The sequence below is a fragment of the Leptopilina heterotoma genome, unplaced genomic scaffold (genome assembly GCF_015476425.1).
Source record: "Leptopilina heterotoma isolate Lh14 unplaced genomic scaffold, ASM1547642v1 Lhet_212, whole genome shotgun sequence".
Lineage (NCBI taxonomy): Eukaryota > Metazoa > Arthropoda > Insecta > Hymenoptera > Figitidae > Leptopilina > Leptopilina heterotoma.
The window spans coordinates 1,449,545-1,463,757 of NW_025110930.1; the positions used below are offsets into that span (position 1 = coordinate 1,449,545).

The 14,213-nt window shown below is 31.8% G+C and overlaps 4 protein-coding genes across 17 annotated transcripts in view; 2 read left to right on the forward strand and 2 right to left on the reverse strand.

Moving 5' to 3' along the window:
* The first annotated feature begins 1,115 nt into the window (after positions 1–1,115).
* LOC122501670 (transcription factor Sp2-like) lies at positions 1,116–7,991 on the forward strand. Of its 9 annotated transcripts, none has more exons than XM_043611316.1 (11): positions 1,116–1,746; positions 3,364–3,518; positions 3,744–4,067; positions 4,165–4,585; positions 4,844–5,055; positions 5,140–5,229; positions 5,326–5,631; positions 5,744–5,981; positions 6,079–6,544; positions 6,663–6,957; positions 7,096–7,991. In XM_043611316.1, the coding sequence occupies exons 2-11, from the start codon at positions 3,480–3,482 to the stop codon at positions 7,243–7,245; spliced, it is 2,541 nt and encodes an 846-aa protein (XP_043467251.1). In that variant the 5' UTR covers positions 1,116–1,746; positions 3,364–3,479; the 3' UTR covers positions 7,246–7,991. The 9 variants fall into 9 exon arrangements, with proteins under 9 accessions (XP_043467251.1, XP_043467255.1, XP_043467253.1 ...); XM_043611320.1 differs by having other exon boundaries at positions 4,871–5,055; positions 7,093–7,991; XM_043611312.1 differs by having other exon boundaries at positions 1,117–1,746; positions 7,093–7,991.
* A 67-nt stretch (positions 7,992–8,058) lies between these two features.
* On the reverse strand, positions 8,059–9,570 carry LOC122501674 (protein transport protein Sec61 subunit beta). The gene is made up of 4 exons (XM_043611330.1): positions 9,419–9,570; positions 9,259–9,318; positions 8,708–8,904; positions 8,059–8,387 (listed from the first exon to the last, which is right to left on the reverse strand). The coding sequence occupies exons 2-4, from the start codon at positions 9,259–9,261 to the stop codon at positions 8,300–8,302; spliced, it is 288 nt and encodes a 95-aa protein (XP_043467265.1). The 5' UTR covers positions 9,262–9,318; positions 9,419–9,570; the 3' UTR covers positions 8,059–8,299.
* Positions 9,571–9,706: 136 nt separating this feature from the next.
* On the forward strand, positions 9,707–12,001 carry LOC122501673 (retinol-binding protein pinta-like). Of its 2 annotated transcripts, none has more exons than XM_043611329.1 (7): positions 9,707–10,154; positions 10,228–10,398; positions 10,642–10,801; positions 10,886–10,991; positions 11,074–11,434; positions 11,500–11,584; positions 11,857–12,001. In XM_043611329.1, the coding sequence occupies exons 2-6, from the start codon at positions 10,242–10,244 to the stop codon at positions 11,571–11,573; spliced, it is 858 nt and encodes a 285-aa protein (XP_043467264.1). In that variant the 5' UTR covers positions 9,707–10,154; positions 10,228–10,241; the 3' UTR covers positions 11,574–11,584; positions 11,857–12,001. The 2 variants fall into 2 exon arrangements, with proteins under 2 accessions (XP_043467264.1, XP_043467263.1); XM_043611328.1 differs by having other exon boundaries at positions 10,223–10,398; positions 11,857–12,000.
* An 18-nt stretch (positions 12,002–12,019) lies between these two features.
* Positions 12,020–14,213, reverse strand: part of LOC122501672 (ABC transporter G family member 23) — a 44,680-nt gene continuing 42,486 nt past the window's right edge. For all 5 annotated transcript variants that reach the window (XM_043611322.1, XM_043611323.1, XM_043611325.1 and 2 more), the window contains one exon: positions 12,020–14,113. In XM_043611322.1, the coding sequence (XP_043467257.1) occupies positions 13,899–14,113 (215 nt within the window). In that variant the 3' untranslated portion in view covers positions 12,020–13,898. The remainder of the gene's footprint in view (positions 14,114–14,213) is intronic.

Genomic DNA, 14,213 nt, shown 5'->3' on the forward strand with positions numbered 1-14,213 from the left:
TGTTCATAACTTAAAAATTGTTCTGTGCAAATAAAGTGCAAGGGGTGTTCCATGTGTTGAACAACCTTCTAAATTGAATAGAATAGTCGAGGGTTGGTTGATGTGGGAGCTGAAAAAGGCCAGGTGGTTATGGTCGAGGGGCCAAAAATAAACGTTTCTGTTTGAAGATTGTGGTCTTTCACTCTGCTCAAGGTTGCAGGCAAAATTCAGTTTTATTAATTTTTTAAATATAATTTTCACCCTTGCCATTTTTTATTTAATTTAAAAACGAAAAATTTCTAATTTATAAAAAAAAATAAATACTTTGTAATAATAATTGTAAAGAAGAAGGGTAATAATAAATTCAGGTGACTGTTATCACGTGGAAAGGTGGTGGTTTGCTAGTTCAAAGGGGCGTTGCGCGGATTGCGCGCGTCATGGGTCGCACCCAACAAACATCACAACAAAAAAGGGAAAAGCCTTACTGCCTTAGCCACCATTATTACCAAAACTTAAACAAACCAACAACTATTGTTTTAAAATTTGACCCTTGCGTATGAGGCATCAATTTCGATAAAAGTAAATAATTTTCCAAAATACACTGTTTCTATATTATTAAATAAATTTTGATCAATTGATTTACAAAAATTGTAACAATACTCTATACATATGTATATATGCATATTACATATACGACATATAAATACATATATACACACATGTATATATACATATATACATGATGGATTAATTACTGTTAGTAATATCCATGTATAGTAGTACACATGTACATAGGCATACATAAGTAGGTAATAGATATGTTAATTGACCCTCCTTTTTATATATTACATTTTTCATAAAGATTCCTAAAAATCAACTAATAAGAATTTTCCATTGTTTGCACATTTTAAATTTCTACTCCACGATTCGAATTGAAGAAAGTGAAAAAAAAGTTGTAATTGATGGAAAATAAGAAATTAGAGGATGATCTAGATCAAAGAAAATAATATTGAAAAATTGGGTGAAAATTGTGGTAGGGATTATTATTACATGTTATAGAGAGAAGGAAGAAGGGTGGGCGTCGTGTGGACCCTGATACGCCCCTGCTTTCGAAGGGGCCACCAATCAGGGGGCGCATCGGTTCTAACGCCAAACTCTGCGACACCGCACGCCCCACTTTCCAGTTTCCAGCGGGCACGTTTTTAACGAGAGACGCGACAAGTCGCGTGTACATCGAAAATTATTACTGAACCGAATCCCACATCTTGTGCTTGTGAAACGCCCGTGAAAACGCGAATCCGCCTTCGAATTCATTCCAAAAGGCTTGCTTCAAGATGCAAGCGTCACTTACACAGCCCGAATAGGCGCCAACTTCGAATTAGCTTTAAGCCTCGCCCCCTTCAATAGAAACATGTTTTACATCTAAATTTCATATTTTCTGTGTATGGTATTTACATACTCGAGATAAATTAAAATCTAGTATCGATTCCAAGTGAATTTAGATAGAGTGCATCTGTGATTTGTTTAGATTGAGCTCTTAGTGCGCTGGCGCCAGGAGGTGCCGAATGACAATCTACAGATACTAAACTTGAAATTTTGCTTGAACGCGCGGGAACGATGTTAAAATCTGGGTATATGTCTGCTTTATGACCTGAAATTAAACATTTGGTTGGAAAAACTTTTGGATTTCTTTGGAGCGAGTGCATATAGAAGACGTCTACATAGCGACGTCACGCCAGGATGGCAACAGCCAAACTGGAACCCAAGGTAAAGGCCGTTTTCATTACTAGGAAGTTATAAACAAGTTTTTATATTGTTAGTAGATGAATTTGTTCGTAAAGTGTTTTCTTTTGTTAATTTGCTGAGTTTTGTTGGGTGTTTCTTGTTTCGTTCGAACCTAACCTAAAAATATACAACTGCTGCTGTGTGTCGAAATTCTGACAATTCAGGCCAGTTGGGCACAAATTTTACTTTCATGCAGCATAAAGTGCAATAATATGTGTACGAGAGTTTGTAATTCTAAACTTTTTCAACTTTTGTTCATTAACAGTGTCTGGTATTTAAATAAATTTTCAGATTTCAGAAAAATAATTTATTTTTTCGAGTCTGGTAGTTTTTTCTTTCTGATTTTCTTCATAGAAAAATAGGTGTATTTCGAATGGATAGTATTGTGAATGTTAGGTCTAGTGAATTTTAAAGACCAGAAACATGCTTCTCGATGATTTAGAGTTTTCGAATTGGGGAATAATGCATTCAGAATTTTTCGGCTTGTAAAATAATTATTGAGACAGAAGCAGTTGTTTCAGCTGATGATGTTAAGGGTAATTTAGGCGGGAGGTGGACAATTGAAAGAGCACGTGTTGGCAAGAGTTAGGTGGAGTCCGATGTGCGAAGTGGGTGGAGGCTGGATCGCAAGGCCTTCCACGTTATCACGAGCCAGGGCTTTTGGTGCGCGAGTGAGGCAGGCCGAGCTAAACGGGACGATGGTTGAGTGGGCGGGTGCGAGGTGAGTGTGTCCTCGCCTGCAGTTCGATATTGTACAAGTGTGCGAGTTTGAGCTTTCTCTCTTGTTCCATCCTTTTTTAATGTGTTGGATTCTGTCTCGCTCTTTCCCTTACTGTTATCTCATTTTCCTTCTTGGTTTAGTTTCACTTCTCCATTTGGCTCTATTTGTGTTTCTCCCAGATTCAGCCTCTTTCTCTTACGAGTGAAAAGTTGACGTTTCTCTTTGTTGGTAGAGGGTTTTCAGAAATGCTTGGAGCGTTCACGACCAAGTTGATTTTTCAGGCGGGTGGGGCAGTATTGACAGGGGCGTATGGAGGCGGTCCTCCCTCGGGTCCTCTAGGAGGGCCCTGCTTCCCTTCTTTGTTTCTTAAGGAGATTAGATGCATAACGCAACCCACGTGTTTCTAAAATTTCTAGACTATCTCTAGATTGTTGACAAAATTATGCCACTTGTAATTTGTACAGATCCTTTCGAAAATTATATTAATTGAGAAATTAAAAAGCTGTACTTTTTGCTTGAATGCAATGCCAATTCTTAAAATCTTTGCGAGTCACGAGATTCTACTTGAGTTACCGAATTCTCAAACAGTGTTTACTCTGTACTATTTTTGGCTTGGATATAATTCTGTATTCAGTTGCTTGAACTTTAGATTCAGAACGATTTAATTTTAAAAAATGTTTCTGTTCATTATGCTTATTCGTTTATTCTGTCAAAAAATTCTTTTCTGGTTATATCCTTTTTTATGGAAATACAATATTGCATTTCTTTAATGTTGTACAGTAAGTTGTTCATATTGTATTTTATAAATGTATGGAAATATATAAATTTGTATTTCTTGTATTAATGAGCGGATTATATTGAATCGTGTATTTTTACAGGTGGAATTCTGACACTCAGAAATTTGCTACAAGATTTGCATTTCTTATTTTCTTGGCTTGATAAACGAAAGTTATAGAAGAACTTCCGTTGTTTCGGTTTTTCTGACATTTCAAAAATGAACGGCAGTCTTGAAGCCACTGTGAAAGTCGATCAGGTGATTAAATTCGCCATTACGAATTATTATGCTATACGTATAATTTAATTTTATTAAAAATATCTTGTTCAATTCAAGTACCTATTGCAGTCTTGACATTTTTTCGTTTTATTGTTCAAACAAATTTATTGAGAAAATTAAAAGTACTATTTTTATTGCTTTAATAATTTTATTTTTTATTCCATATTTAAATAAATTTATATTTACATTTCTTTGATTTTTTAGGATGAACTTGATGAGCAACAACACGACCCTCTTCAATTACAAACTCAACAACAAGATGTGGCAGAACAACATTTAGACCAAACTCAACAAACTGCTCAGCCACAAATTCGTTTTTTAAGTGCAAATGTTTTACAACAATTGCAACAGCAACAACAACAACAGCAGCAGCAACAAGATGTTCAGCAACAAGCACAGCAACAGCCACAAGTTATCACACTGCAACAGTTGCAAAATTTTGTGCCTTTACAAACTCAACAACAACAGCATGAACAGCAGAGAGCCCAAACTATTTCAGTTCAAGCCTTACCACAACAATTTTTACAAGTACTGTTTCATTTTTATACCTATGTATTTTCAAAACAAAGACTATTTCTAAGTGTTTACTGTGTCTCGATTTCTGACAAAATAATTTTCAATTTAGGATTTTAAATTTTCTTTACAGAATGCTCAGTTGGTTAGTAACCAAGCTCAAGCACTTCAGCAGCAACAGCAGGCACAGCAACAAGTTCAACAGCAAAATCAACAGCAGCAACCACAGCAACAGCAGCAGCTGAGTTATAGTGTAATTCCTCAAATGCAAACAGTGAATATCGATGGACAGGAAGCCTTATTTATTCCTCATTCGGCAATGTCGGGTGTCAGTGCTCATCACCAAACACAACCGACTATGCAGTTCACGACTGCTGGTGGACAGCAAGTCCAGCTAGCGAATCAACAAGTTCAGCTGGCAAACGGACAAACTATCATTACACCTCAACCAGTCAGTCTTCTGAGGGCACCAAATGTGTTTCCTACGTCGATCATTCAGAATATTGGTGGTCAAACTGTTCAATTACCTACAGGTAAAATATTTACGAAATTTTGTTTTCAATTAAACAAAAACTTAATACATAAAAACATCATATCATTCTTTTGCTTCTCTGGACTTTTGTTTTCTATTTAATATCATTTTATTTATTTTTGATTTTTTTATATCAAAATGAAAAAGGTTTGGGTTGCATGGTGGGAAAAAATTTCCGCCGGCGCGGCACTTAACTTTTCTTGTAGATCTTTTCACGCACTAACTTCTGCCTTCTTCGTTTGCTATGACAAACGGACAGATCCCAAGGCTAGCTTGGATGTTTTAGGACAAAGCGTTCAAGTGAGACCGCTTCAGTTCCCGATGCAGCAACTCCAACAAACTGTGCCCGTGCAAGTACCAGTCACTGCCAGCAATGGACAAACAGTTTACCAAACTGTACATTTTCCAGTACAAGCTCTTTCTAGTGTTTTCAATATGCCAACAACGCAAATGATACCTCAAATCACACAGGTATGTAATTAAAAAATATATTTTAAAAATTGGCACCGCTGAAAAATTGGTGAAAGTAGAATTAATATTTTTTTCGCTTTCCAGCAACTTCCTCAGGTAGCACAAATAATAACACCCAATGGTCAACTTCAACAGGTACAAATAGCTAATCTCTCGCAGCTGCAGAGTTTGCAGGTAAATTCTTAAGATTCTTGTAGTGAATCTTCTCTATTGTTCAAAAACAATAGAGTTCCCTTAAGAGGAATACAATTAAATATTTTCTACCTTTAGGGTCAGCAAGTGGCTCAACAAGTTGCTCAGCAAGTTGCCCAGCAAGCTCAACAGCAAGTTGTTCAGCAAGTTGCACAACAAAGTCAGCAACAAGTTGTTCAAACCGTACAACAGCAGCAGCAAGTTGCTCAAGCTCAAGCTCAAGCTCAGCAACAACAAGTTCAGCAAGTTGTTCAACAAGTTATTCAACAGCAGCAGCAACAAGTTCAGCAGCAAGTTCAACAAGCTCAGCAAGCTTCAGTTTCTACTCCGGCCTCAACTGTCTCCACGTGGACTACAAGTGTCAGTGCCCCAAATAATGTTCAGGTATATTTTCCAGTTTTTTAATAATATATTTAGAGAGATATCTTAATTTAATTTCGGTTCATTTGAATATTCTGATTTTTGAACAGTTTTTCAATTCTAGTCTTGTTTTCAGGTTGTTGGGCTTGGTCAACTAGGTAGATCAGTTGGTAATAGTACAAATGTACTAACAACAAAAGATGGACAAAAAATAGAGGTACAAACTCTTTCTACAATAACGAGAGCGCCTGAATCTGCGGATGGCGACATTAAACTTACAAATATAGATGCTAATCAATTAGCAAACGGTCAAGTTATACATATTCCTGCCACACAAACAAATCAACCTACAATGCAGCCAATCACATTGACAGGTAATTTAAGTAATAAATGTATTTTATTATTACGTTATTATTAATAATCGTTTATTTTTAATATTTTCTTCAACTAAATTGTTTTTTGTTTGTTTAGGAGCACAAGGTCAACAACTGACTTTAATTCCCGCTTCTGCATTGACGAGCTTGGCTCAACAAGGAAGCATGATGAGAGGTGTGAACGTCGGCGGTGGTGTGATGCAAATTCAACCAACTGCGGGCATAAATACAAGTGGCTTTTTACAATCAATTCCTGTACAGAATATTCCCGGATTAGGAAATGTTCAAGTAATACCAGCGAGTGCCCTTCAACCAACAACAGTTCAAACTTTACCCACTGTCTCCGCATCTCCCATTGTCGCAACACATTTAGATTCAACCGATCCAACGAAATGGCAAATTCTCCAAACGATACAATCAAACGGAACAATCTCCACGCCGGCGACTGCGTCCCATCAGCATCAAGTAAACAATACCACGAATGTTAGTGGGGAAACAGACACTAGTAAACAACACCGAAGAAGAGTAGCATGCACATGTCCAAATTGTGGTGATGGAGATAGGTACATACATCTTAAAAGTTTGACATAATAAAGAATTTATGTAAATGAAAGACTTGATAACTAGTTATTGAATTATTAAAGATTTTATACAGTATTATTTGTTATTTTTCTTTTTTAGAAATAGAGACATGACCCGAAAACGTCAACATGTGTGCCATATAGCTGGATGTAATAAAGTTTACGGAAAAACAAGTCATTTGCGAGCGCATTTAAGATGGCACACTGGTGAAAGGCCTTTTGTTTGCAGTTGGATATTTTGCGGGAAAAAATTCACGAGGTCTGATGAATTGCAGCGTCATCGCAGAACGCACACTGGAGAGAAAAGATTCCAGTGTCCGGAGTGTACAAAGAAATTCATGCGTTCTGATCATCTCACGAAGCACATTAAAACTCATACAAAAATTCGAAGCACTGTAAGTTCTTCTCGATAAAAATAATAATTCTTGTTTTTATTTATCCAAATGTACTTGAATTAAGATAAACATTTAATTTCAAGTATTTTTAAATGCTTTTATGGACTGCAGTTGTAGATATAACATTTGTTCTAGGAGGCCGCTACCTCAACTCAGGAAGGATCTTCGGATAGTCAATCTTCAAATGAAGAAAAAATTATGATTTCTCTTCATAAAGAGCCCGAACATGGAGACATAGTTATTGCTGAGCCTATAGATACCTTAGATACGCAGTCGACGAATGAATGAAAAAAATATTGGAATTTTCATTTTACAAATTTATCCTCCTTGCCCGTGGAGAATAATTTTCTAATCGACTGATAATAGAAAATAAGGCCAGACATTTCAATACACAAGGTGATTATGTTTCTTCACAATAAAATTAAAACAGTATTTCAAATTCAATACTGTATTGCCACTCGAGATTTCTATATTTTGCATGAAAAACTCGTAATCACCTTGTAAATGTACACACATTAATACATATGTAATTTACATAAGCTTGACAATTTTTTACTTTTTTTCAACAAAAATTGATTTCGACCATATCTTTTTCATAGAAAAAAATCTATATAATTTTACGTTATGTAGTAATTCGCTTAAAACAATTTTTCGAAGCCATGTCGTAAATATCAGTAGAAAAATACGATACTTGTAAGATGTATTTTGTAAAAAAATTCTATGCAAAGAACGTTTACAGGGAATGTCTATGCTATTTGATATGTAGTAGGAAAAAAAAGATATATTTTTGTAATAACGGTGTGTATAAATTTGTATATAGTGTAAATGAATGTAAAGAAATTTTACACTTTTCAATGGTTTTCAACAGTGCGATAAGTTTACAGTTTTTTCACCAGAAAATATTTACATACTAAGTAGATTCAGTGTAATAATTTTGACGCAGTGCTATACGATTATATTCCAACAAATTATGTAATGAGATACTTGTTAAATGAAATAATATATTGTTATAAAATAAAAATATATTAACTCAATATTTATGCGAGTGTTATAATTTATTATTCTAAAGGGGGAAATGGGTAAATTTTGAAAAGAATCGAGTTTCTTATTGGAAAAAAATTTTATATAATAGATATGTCAGTAATTCTAAGTAATAAACAATGGAATAATTTAAATTTTACACTTATAGTAATAAATTGTTCACAAGTTTTCATTGTGGTAAACGAAGTTGGTGTGGAAGTTTAAGTTGTCGCATGTACTAACGGCGATTTATTTTTCACTTCGGGACAACTTCGAGTTATTAATTCACAGTCTTCGAAATACGAATTTTTATGCTATATGCTTAAGATCTTGTGTATTTTCCCCAAATGTGAAGCATGAAAACTGATGCAATGAAGAGCAGAGACATGACGAGAACTGGAACTGGGCCTCTGTTAAAAATACGAAGAAAAGAAATTAATATTAAGTTTAATCACAATTATAATTGAATTTCAATGAGCTGAGTTTACGTTCGAATGAAATATTTTTTTTTGCATTTTAATGCTTATAAAAATTACTAGTCTAAAATGGAAAATGTAATTGAACAATTAAACATTAATTTTCTAATTGTAATTAACATTTACATACGTAGATTAATGTTTTAATTACAAAAGGCAATATTTTATTTTAATAATATTTAAATTAAAAGAACCAGTAGAAATACCGTTCATTTGAACGTTCGAAACTTTAGGAACATGAGTTTACTACTTACACTTTGATTCCGGGAGAGTCATCAGTATAAAACCTCCACATTCCTCCGGAGTTTGTTCCAGTATTCCTATTCCTGGCTGAAGTTGCTGGAGCAGTTTTTCGTTGTCTCACGGTACCTCCACCTCCAGCACGAGGTGCCACTGCTTTACTTGGTGAACGGCCAGCCGCTCCCACTGACGTTGAACTTGGTGCAGCAGGCTGTTAATAAACAAACACCTCATCAGTTTTCAAAGAAATGTCAAAAAGAAAATTTTGAAAGTAACTGCACTTAAAAAATTAATATTTAAATTTCAAAGTTTGGCACCTAAATCAGACAAATATTTCTAAGACATTTATTTCTCGACATTTAGACACTACATCCATAGTGAACATATTGTCAGACCCTATCAAATTAAAACTACAAATTTATAAATATGCTGAGGAATAATAAATAAAAAATTCAATCTGTTTATTTTTAAATTTACAGGTTAGAAAAGATTATTCAAAATTCTCTAGGAGAATTATTAATTTCAATCTAAAACAACATGTAAGAAAATATCAACAGTTACTTACCATTGTAAACTTATGTTACTTTTTCTCCAAGTATTGAACAGATATAAAAATCCAGGTAAACTAAACACAAAATTCAATTGTTAATGATAGATAAACTAATTGTAAATTAAGATTTCGTTTTTATTTAATTTAATTTTTCTTTAAGAGCGAGATTACTTACTTGCAGGAGAATGTATTTCGACTAACTGACGAGACGCTGATTTTCAATCTCTTTACACGTCTGAAACTCCGAAAATGTAATACTTCTGTGTAATGCTACGTGTCTGAAATACTCCAGAATACAACCGCATCCACGTGGTGCGCTGCTGTTGACACGTCACCGTCATTAACAATGGAACATTGTGAAAGGAAAATAGAAATTATTTTATTTCCAATGTGTTTTCAATTCGATCTCCTAGAGGGACCATTTTGAATTTCCCACCTGTTTTCTTTAATTGCATTTAGTTGCATTTAATTTCGTAGTAAAATAAAACACAACACTACAAAAATATATTTTTTTTAACTATAAATTAAATATTTACTAAAATACAGTGTAATTAAATTTCGTCCCAACTCCCGGTGAAACCTAACCTAAGAATGCATATATATATTATTGATGTCAATAAACTTTTTATTAGTATGATTAAATATTATTATCATCATTGATAAAAATGACAAAAATAATAATAAGAATGCACGTAAACATTATTTCTGTTAAGTTAGACCAAGTAGTGCCTTATAATTTATTAATGTATTTTTCCGCAATATTGCTGTCTATAGAAAAACAAGGAAAGCAAATATTATCTGTTAAAGTTCATATGTAGTGAATTAGTGATTAACTTTATGCATATTATGTCGTTGATTATAATTTGAGTGGGAAGGAAAATGAATATAACAGTAGTTAGTAACTGACTTTGGTGAGTTAAAAAACGTTTTTATCAAATACGTTCTCGTAGAAAGTGAAAAATTATTGATATATTTAAAGTGCAGGGAATGTTTTTATAATGTCTAATGTACCAGCTGTTGACTTAAAATTGTTGACAAATGAGCAAAAAGAATATGCTGCCATTGTTTTGAATGAGACAATTGAAAATCGTGATAAAAAAATTGAAGAAATAAGAGAGTGGCTTTTAAACAATAAAGAACTCTGTGCACGCACAGGTATTCAAATTTTATAATTCGATTGTTAAAATTTAAAGTTTTATTTCTTACGATTTATATATATAGTTAAATTATCTAGTGTTTGTAATTTGTATTTTTTAATACGGACAATTCAAATACTTTTAAGTATAAATACTATAAAATTATTTAGTTCTGCAATATTATAATTTGTATAATTAATTATAATAATGTTATCACTTTTTAATTATACTATACAGTTGAATATATTTTTGGTATTTTCAGATGACAATTTTATTTTAATTTTCTTAAGAGGTTGCAAATTTAAAGTCGAAAAAGTAAAATTGAAATTGCGAAATTTTCATCATCAAAGAGCAGTTATGACAGAATGGTTTTCTAATAGAAATCCAATCTTACCAGAGTTGACTGAATTGTTCGATTTAGGGTAAGAATTACAATTTTAATTTTTAGTTTAAATTTATTACTTTGTTATAAAAGAAATTTAGTAAAAATCATTTTCATTTTCCAGGGTTTTCTTGCCATTAAGAAAATTGGACGACGAAGGCAGACTGGTTGTAATTATAAAAGCTTCCGTTCACGATCCTCGCAAACATAAATTTTCAGATGTTATTAAAGTAAGAATAATTATTTAGCGGATTTAAAATTTCATAAATTTTTTATTTATTTCATAAATTCAATTATTTTTATTTGTTTCAGGCTGGTATGATGATTTTAGATGTGGCAACGAGAGACGATGTTTCAGTTTCTTTGCACGGAATTGCTGCGATTCTAGATTTGAAATCAGTGACTCTGAGTCATGCCTTACAACTAACTCCAAATGTAATAAAACAACTGGTTCACTCTTGGCAAAGTTGTTATCCATTTAGAATAGGCTATTTGTATTTCATTAATGCACCAATTTACGTAAATGTCGTGCTCAATGTTTTTAAAAGCTTTATGAATGAAAAATTGCGAAAGAGAATTCATATTCATCGAAAGGGTATTGCGGAAAAAATTTCACCAAATATTCTCCCCATTGAATATGGTGGCAATGAAGGCAGCATTTCAAATTTAAAAGGCAAGAATTAAGAATCTATTTAAAATCTGTATTTTAGATACGTAAATAACTTTTTTTCCACGCAGATCATTGGAAAAAAGTGGCAGAAGAAAACGCGGACTGGTTTTCTGAGAACGAAAAATATAAATTACTGATATGATTGAAACTAAGGTAAGTTTGTAATTATCTAGACACTTAATGAATAGAGGCTTGTAATTATCATAATTCAAATAAGAAACGAAAGATTCCTTTTGTCGTCTTTATTATTCTATACTTGTAATCTTGCATTAATGCATCATTACAGATTTAAAATTTAAATCATATTTTTTATTAAATGAACCCTTGACTTTTATATGAGATAAAGTACTTGAAATTATGCAGATATAATATATAAATTATTTGCATAATTTCAACAATAATCTTTTGTAATATATTTCTTGCAGATTGTTAATCATGTTTGAGGATTAAAGGAAAACTATATAGTTAGATGAATAATACTATATACGCATTTTATTGATATATTTAATTATTATATAATTACATGAATGTGTATTTTAAATGCATATATATATTTATATTAAAGAAGGAATTAAAAATATATTCATATATTTTTAAAAATGTTGTTTTATATTTATAATTAATACAAGTTAAATAATACATAGGTACACTTAAGTCATGGGCAAGTAGAACCAGCTAATAGCTAAAAATTCATTTTTTAAAACTCTAATTACATACCCCTAACTTTCCGGGACCAATTTACCCGAGGTACGCTCGTATGAATTATTTTTCACTTGTAATTAACATTTACAAGATAAATTTAATAAATTCGCAATCAATTCGGTCCTCTGTTTTTATTTAAAACACTCAGACTTTCTCAAGACGTAAATATTTTTCAATTCAACAATACTTAATAAATAGAACTGCGCCTGTTTTAATATAAAAAAATAGCAAAAACTAAGTAATGCTGAAGAAATTTGTAATTCTCTAAAAAAATTGAGTTTCATTCATTGAGCATTTATTTATGTATATAAGTTAGAGATATTGAAATAATATAAATAAAATGGCTTTCATCGAAATATAAGTTCAAATTTAAAATTATATCATTCTAAAATTGAGAGAAAGAATTCAGGAACATTTTGAACATGAATTCAAATACATTTTTATTTACAGAAATTTTATTCCCTATAAGTTAAAAACGTATATTTACAAAATTAATTGTCACGTTACTTCAATAAAGTAAAATATTATTAAACTTTCACACTCTGAAATTCTTTCCTCTTGACTTTTCTGCAACGCTTTAAATGCTTAATTTTTAAATAAATAAAGTTTATCGAAAGCTCTCAAAAATTTCTTTTCAAAAATAAAGCTATATAAATAAAAATTTTTGTTTAAAAAAGTATATTATATATTTTTTTTTGAATTTTTTATCGTTTTCAGGAAACATTTCAAATTTTTCTATAAAATTCACTAAAACATTTGTATAAATCAAATTATGCAAAGCGCATAATTGGAATAATTAAAAAAAATCATTTCTTTTAATAAGCGTCCCAAGATAAATTTAGGCCCTAAAGTCCTGATTTTTTGCTTCTCGCAAATTAACAGTAACTTTCTAACAAATATAATTTAGAATACGAGAACACGTAAGGACTACACACTCATTCACATGCACACATTTTTAACAAACACGCGAGAACTTTATACCCTAAGAAACTCGCAGATTTCTTGGATAACATCTCCAAGATGATGAGAATTACCGATCCTAAGCCATGAAAATAATTTTTTTTTAATATTCTTCTTTTAAAAACAAGTAAATTAACAATCGGTCGGGAAAAAATTTCTTGCTGAATTCTTGATCGGTTCAAATAATATTAACTTTTTTGAATTATTATAGGCAACAAACATTTTACTGAATAAATCGAGAATATTGATGAAGTCATCAAAAAAAGTTTTGTTGCACAAATATAATATAAAAGTAACATATTATTCTTTTTTTCCTCTCTACTTTTTTCGAGTTTTGACTTGAAAACTTTTTTCTCCCTCATCCTATCATTTTTACAATTCTTAATTTTCTTCTTATAAAAATATTCTTTTCTTGAGAATTTTAGTCATTTTTACAAAAAAAAAATCTTTACAAAATTTGTATGACCTTTTCTTCCTCATGCTTTGAAATTTAATCTTTGAGACTATAATTTTGAGATGACTGGAAATTATATATACAATCTTGTCAAAAATATAATTATATAATTCATGAGTCATCTGTTTAAAAGTTTGGCGAATTGTTGAAAATTTCGAACTTTGAGTTTTATTTTATAAAAGATTCAAAGTTGAATTAATCTTTTGTGCCTTTAAAAGAAGTTAATTTTTAACTTAAAATCGATTTGTATTTTTTTTTATTAACATCCATCCTTGCAAGTCTTCTTGTGAATTCGATATAATGTACAAGAAGGATGTCTTCTTTTAAACCTCCTGAAGAGGATCCGCAGCCTTATCCGCGTTTAAATTTGAGAACAAGCATGCTTATCGTGAGGAACACGACGATCCATATTATAGTGGAAATGAAGCCTTTGTAGACATCAGGTTCTCCAATGGTCCATCCACGAGTGAGCATTGATCGAAGTGACGTCGTAGCCATTGTCAGAGGTAATCCTTGCGAAATGTATCGCAAAATAGTTGGCATTCCCTCTACTGGCCAAATGACTCCTGATAATTGAAGAAAAAGAATTAATTTTATATGTATAATTTAAATAGAAAAAATATTTTTCTTTACTAATCTAGATAATTATTAAAAATTAATTAATTA

Bases quoted from the DNA above. Each gene is read 5' to 3' on its own strand.
- LOC122501670 (XM_043611312.1), top strand. From the start codon at position 3,480: ATGAACGGCAGTCTTGAAGCCACTGTGAAAGTCGATCAG. The intron at 4,586-4,843 runs GTAAAATATTTA...ACAAACGGACAG, and splicing joins AACTGTTCAATTACCTACAG to ATCCCAAGGCTAGCTTGGAT. The intron at 6,958-7,092 runs GTAAGTTCTTCT...CATTTGTTCTAG, and splicing joins ATACAAAAATTCGAAGCACT to GAGGCCGCTACCTCAACTCA.
- LOC122501674 (XM_043611330.1), bottom strand. The intron at 8,388-8,707 runs GTAAGTAGTAAA...TATTTTTAACAG, and splicing joins GACTCTCCCGGAATCAAAGT to AGGCCCAGTTCCAGTTCTCG.
- LOC122501673 (XM_043611329.1), top strand. From the start codon at position 10,242: ATGTCTAATGTACCAGCTGTTGACTTAAAATTGTTGACAAATGAGCAA. The intron at 10,399-10,641 runs GTATTCAAATTT...TGGTATTTTCAG, and splicing joins AGAACTCTGTGCACGCACAG to ATGACAATTTTATTTTAATT. The intron at 10,992-11,073 runs GTAAGAATAATT...TATTTGTTTCAG, and splicing joins AATTTTCAGATGTTATTAAA to GCTGGTATGATGATTTTAGA.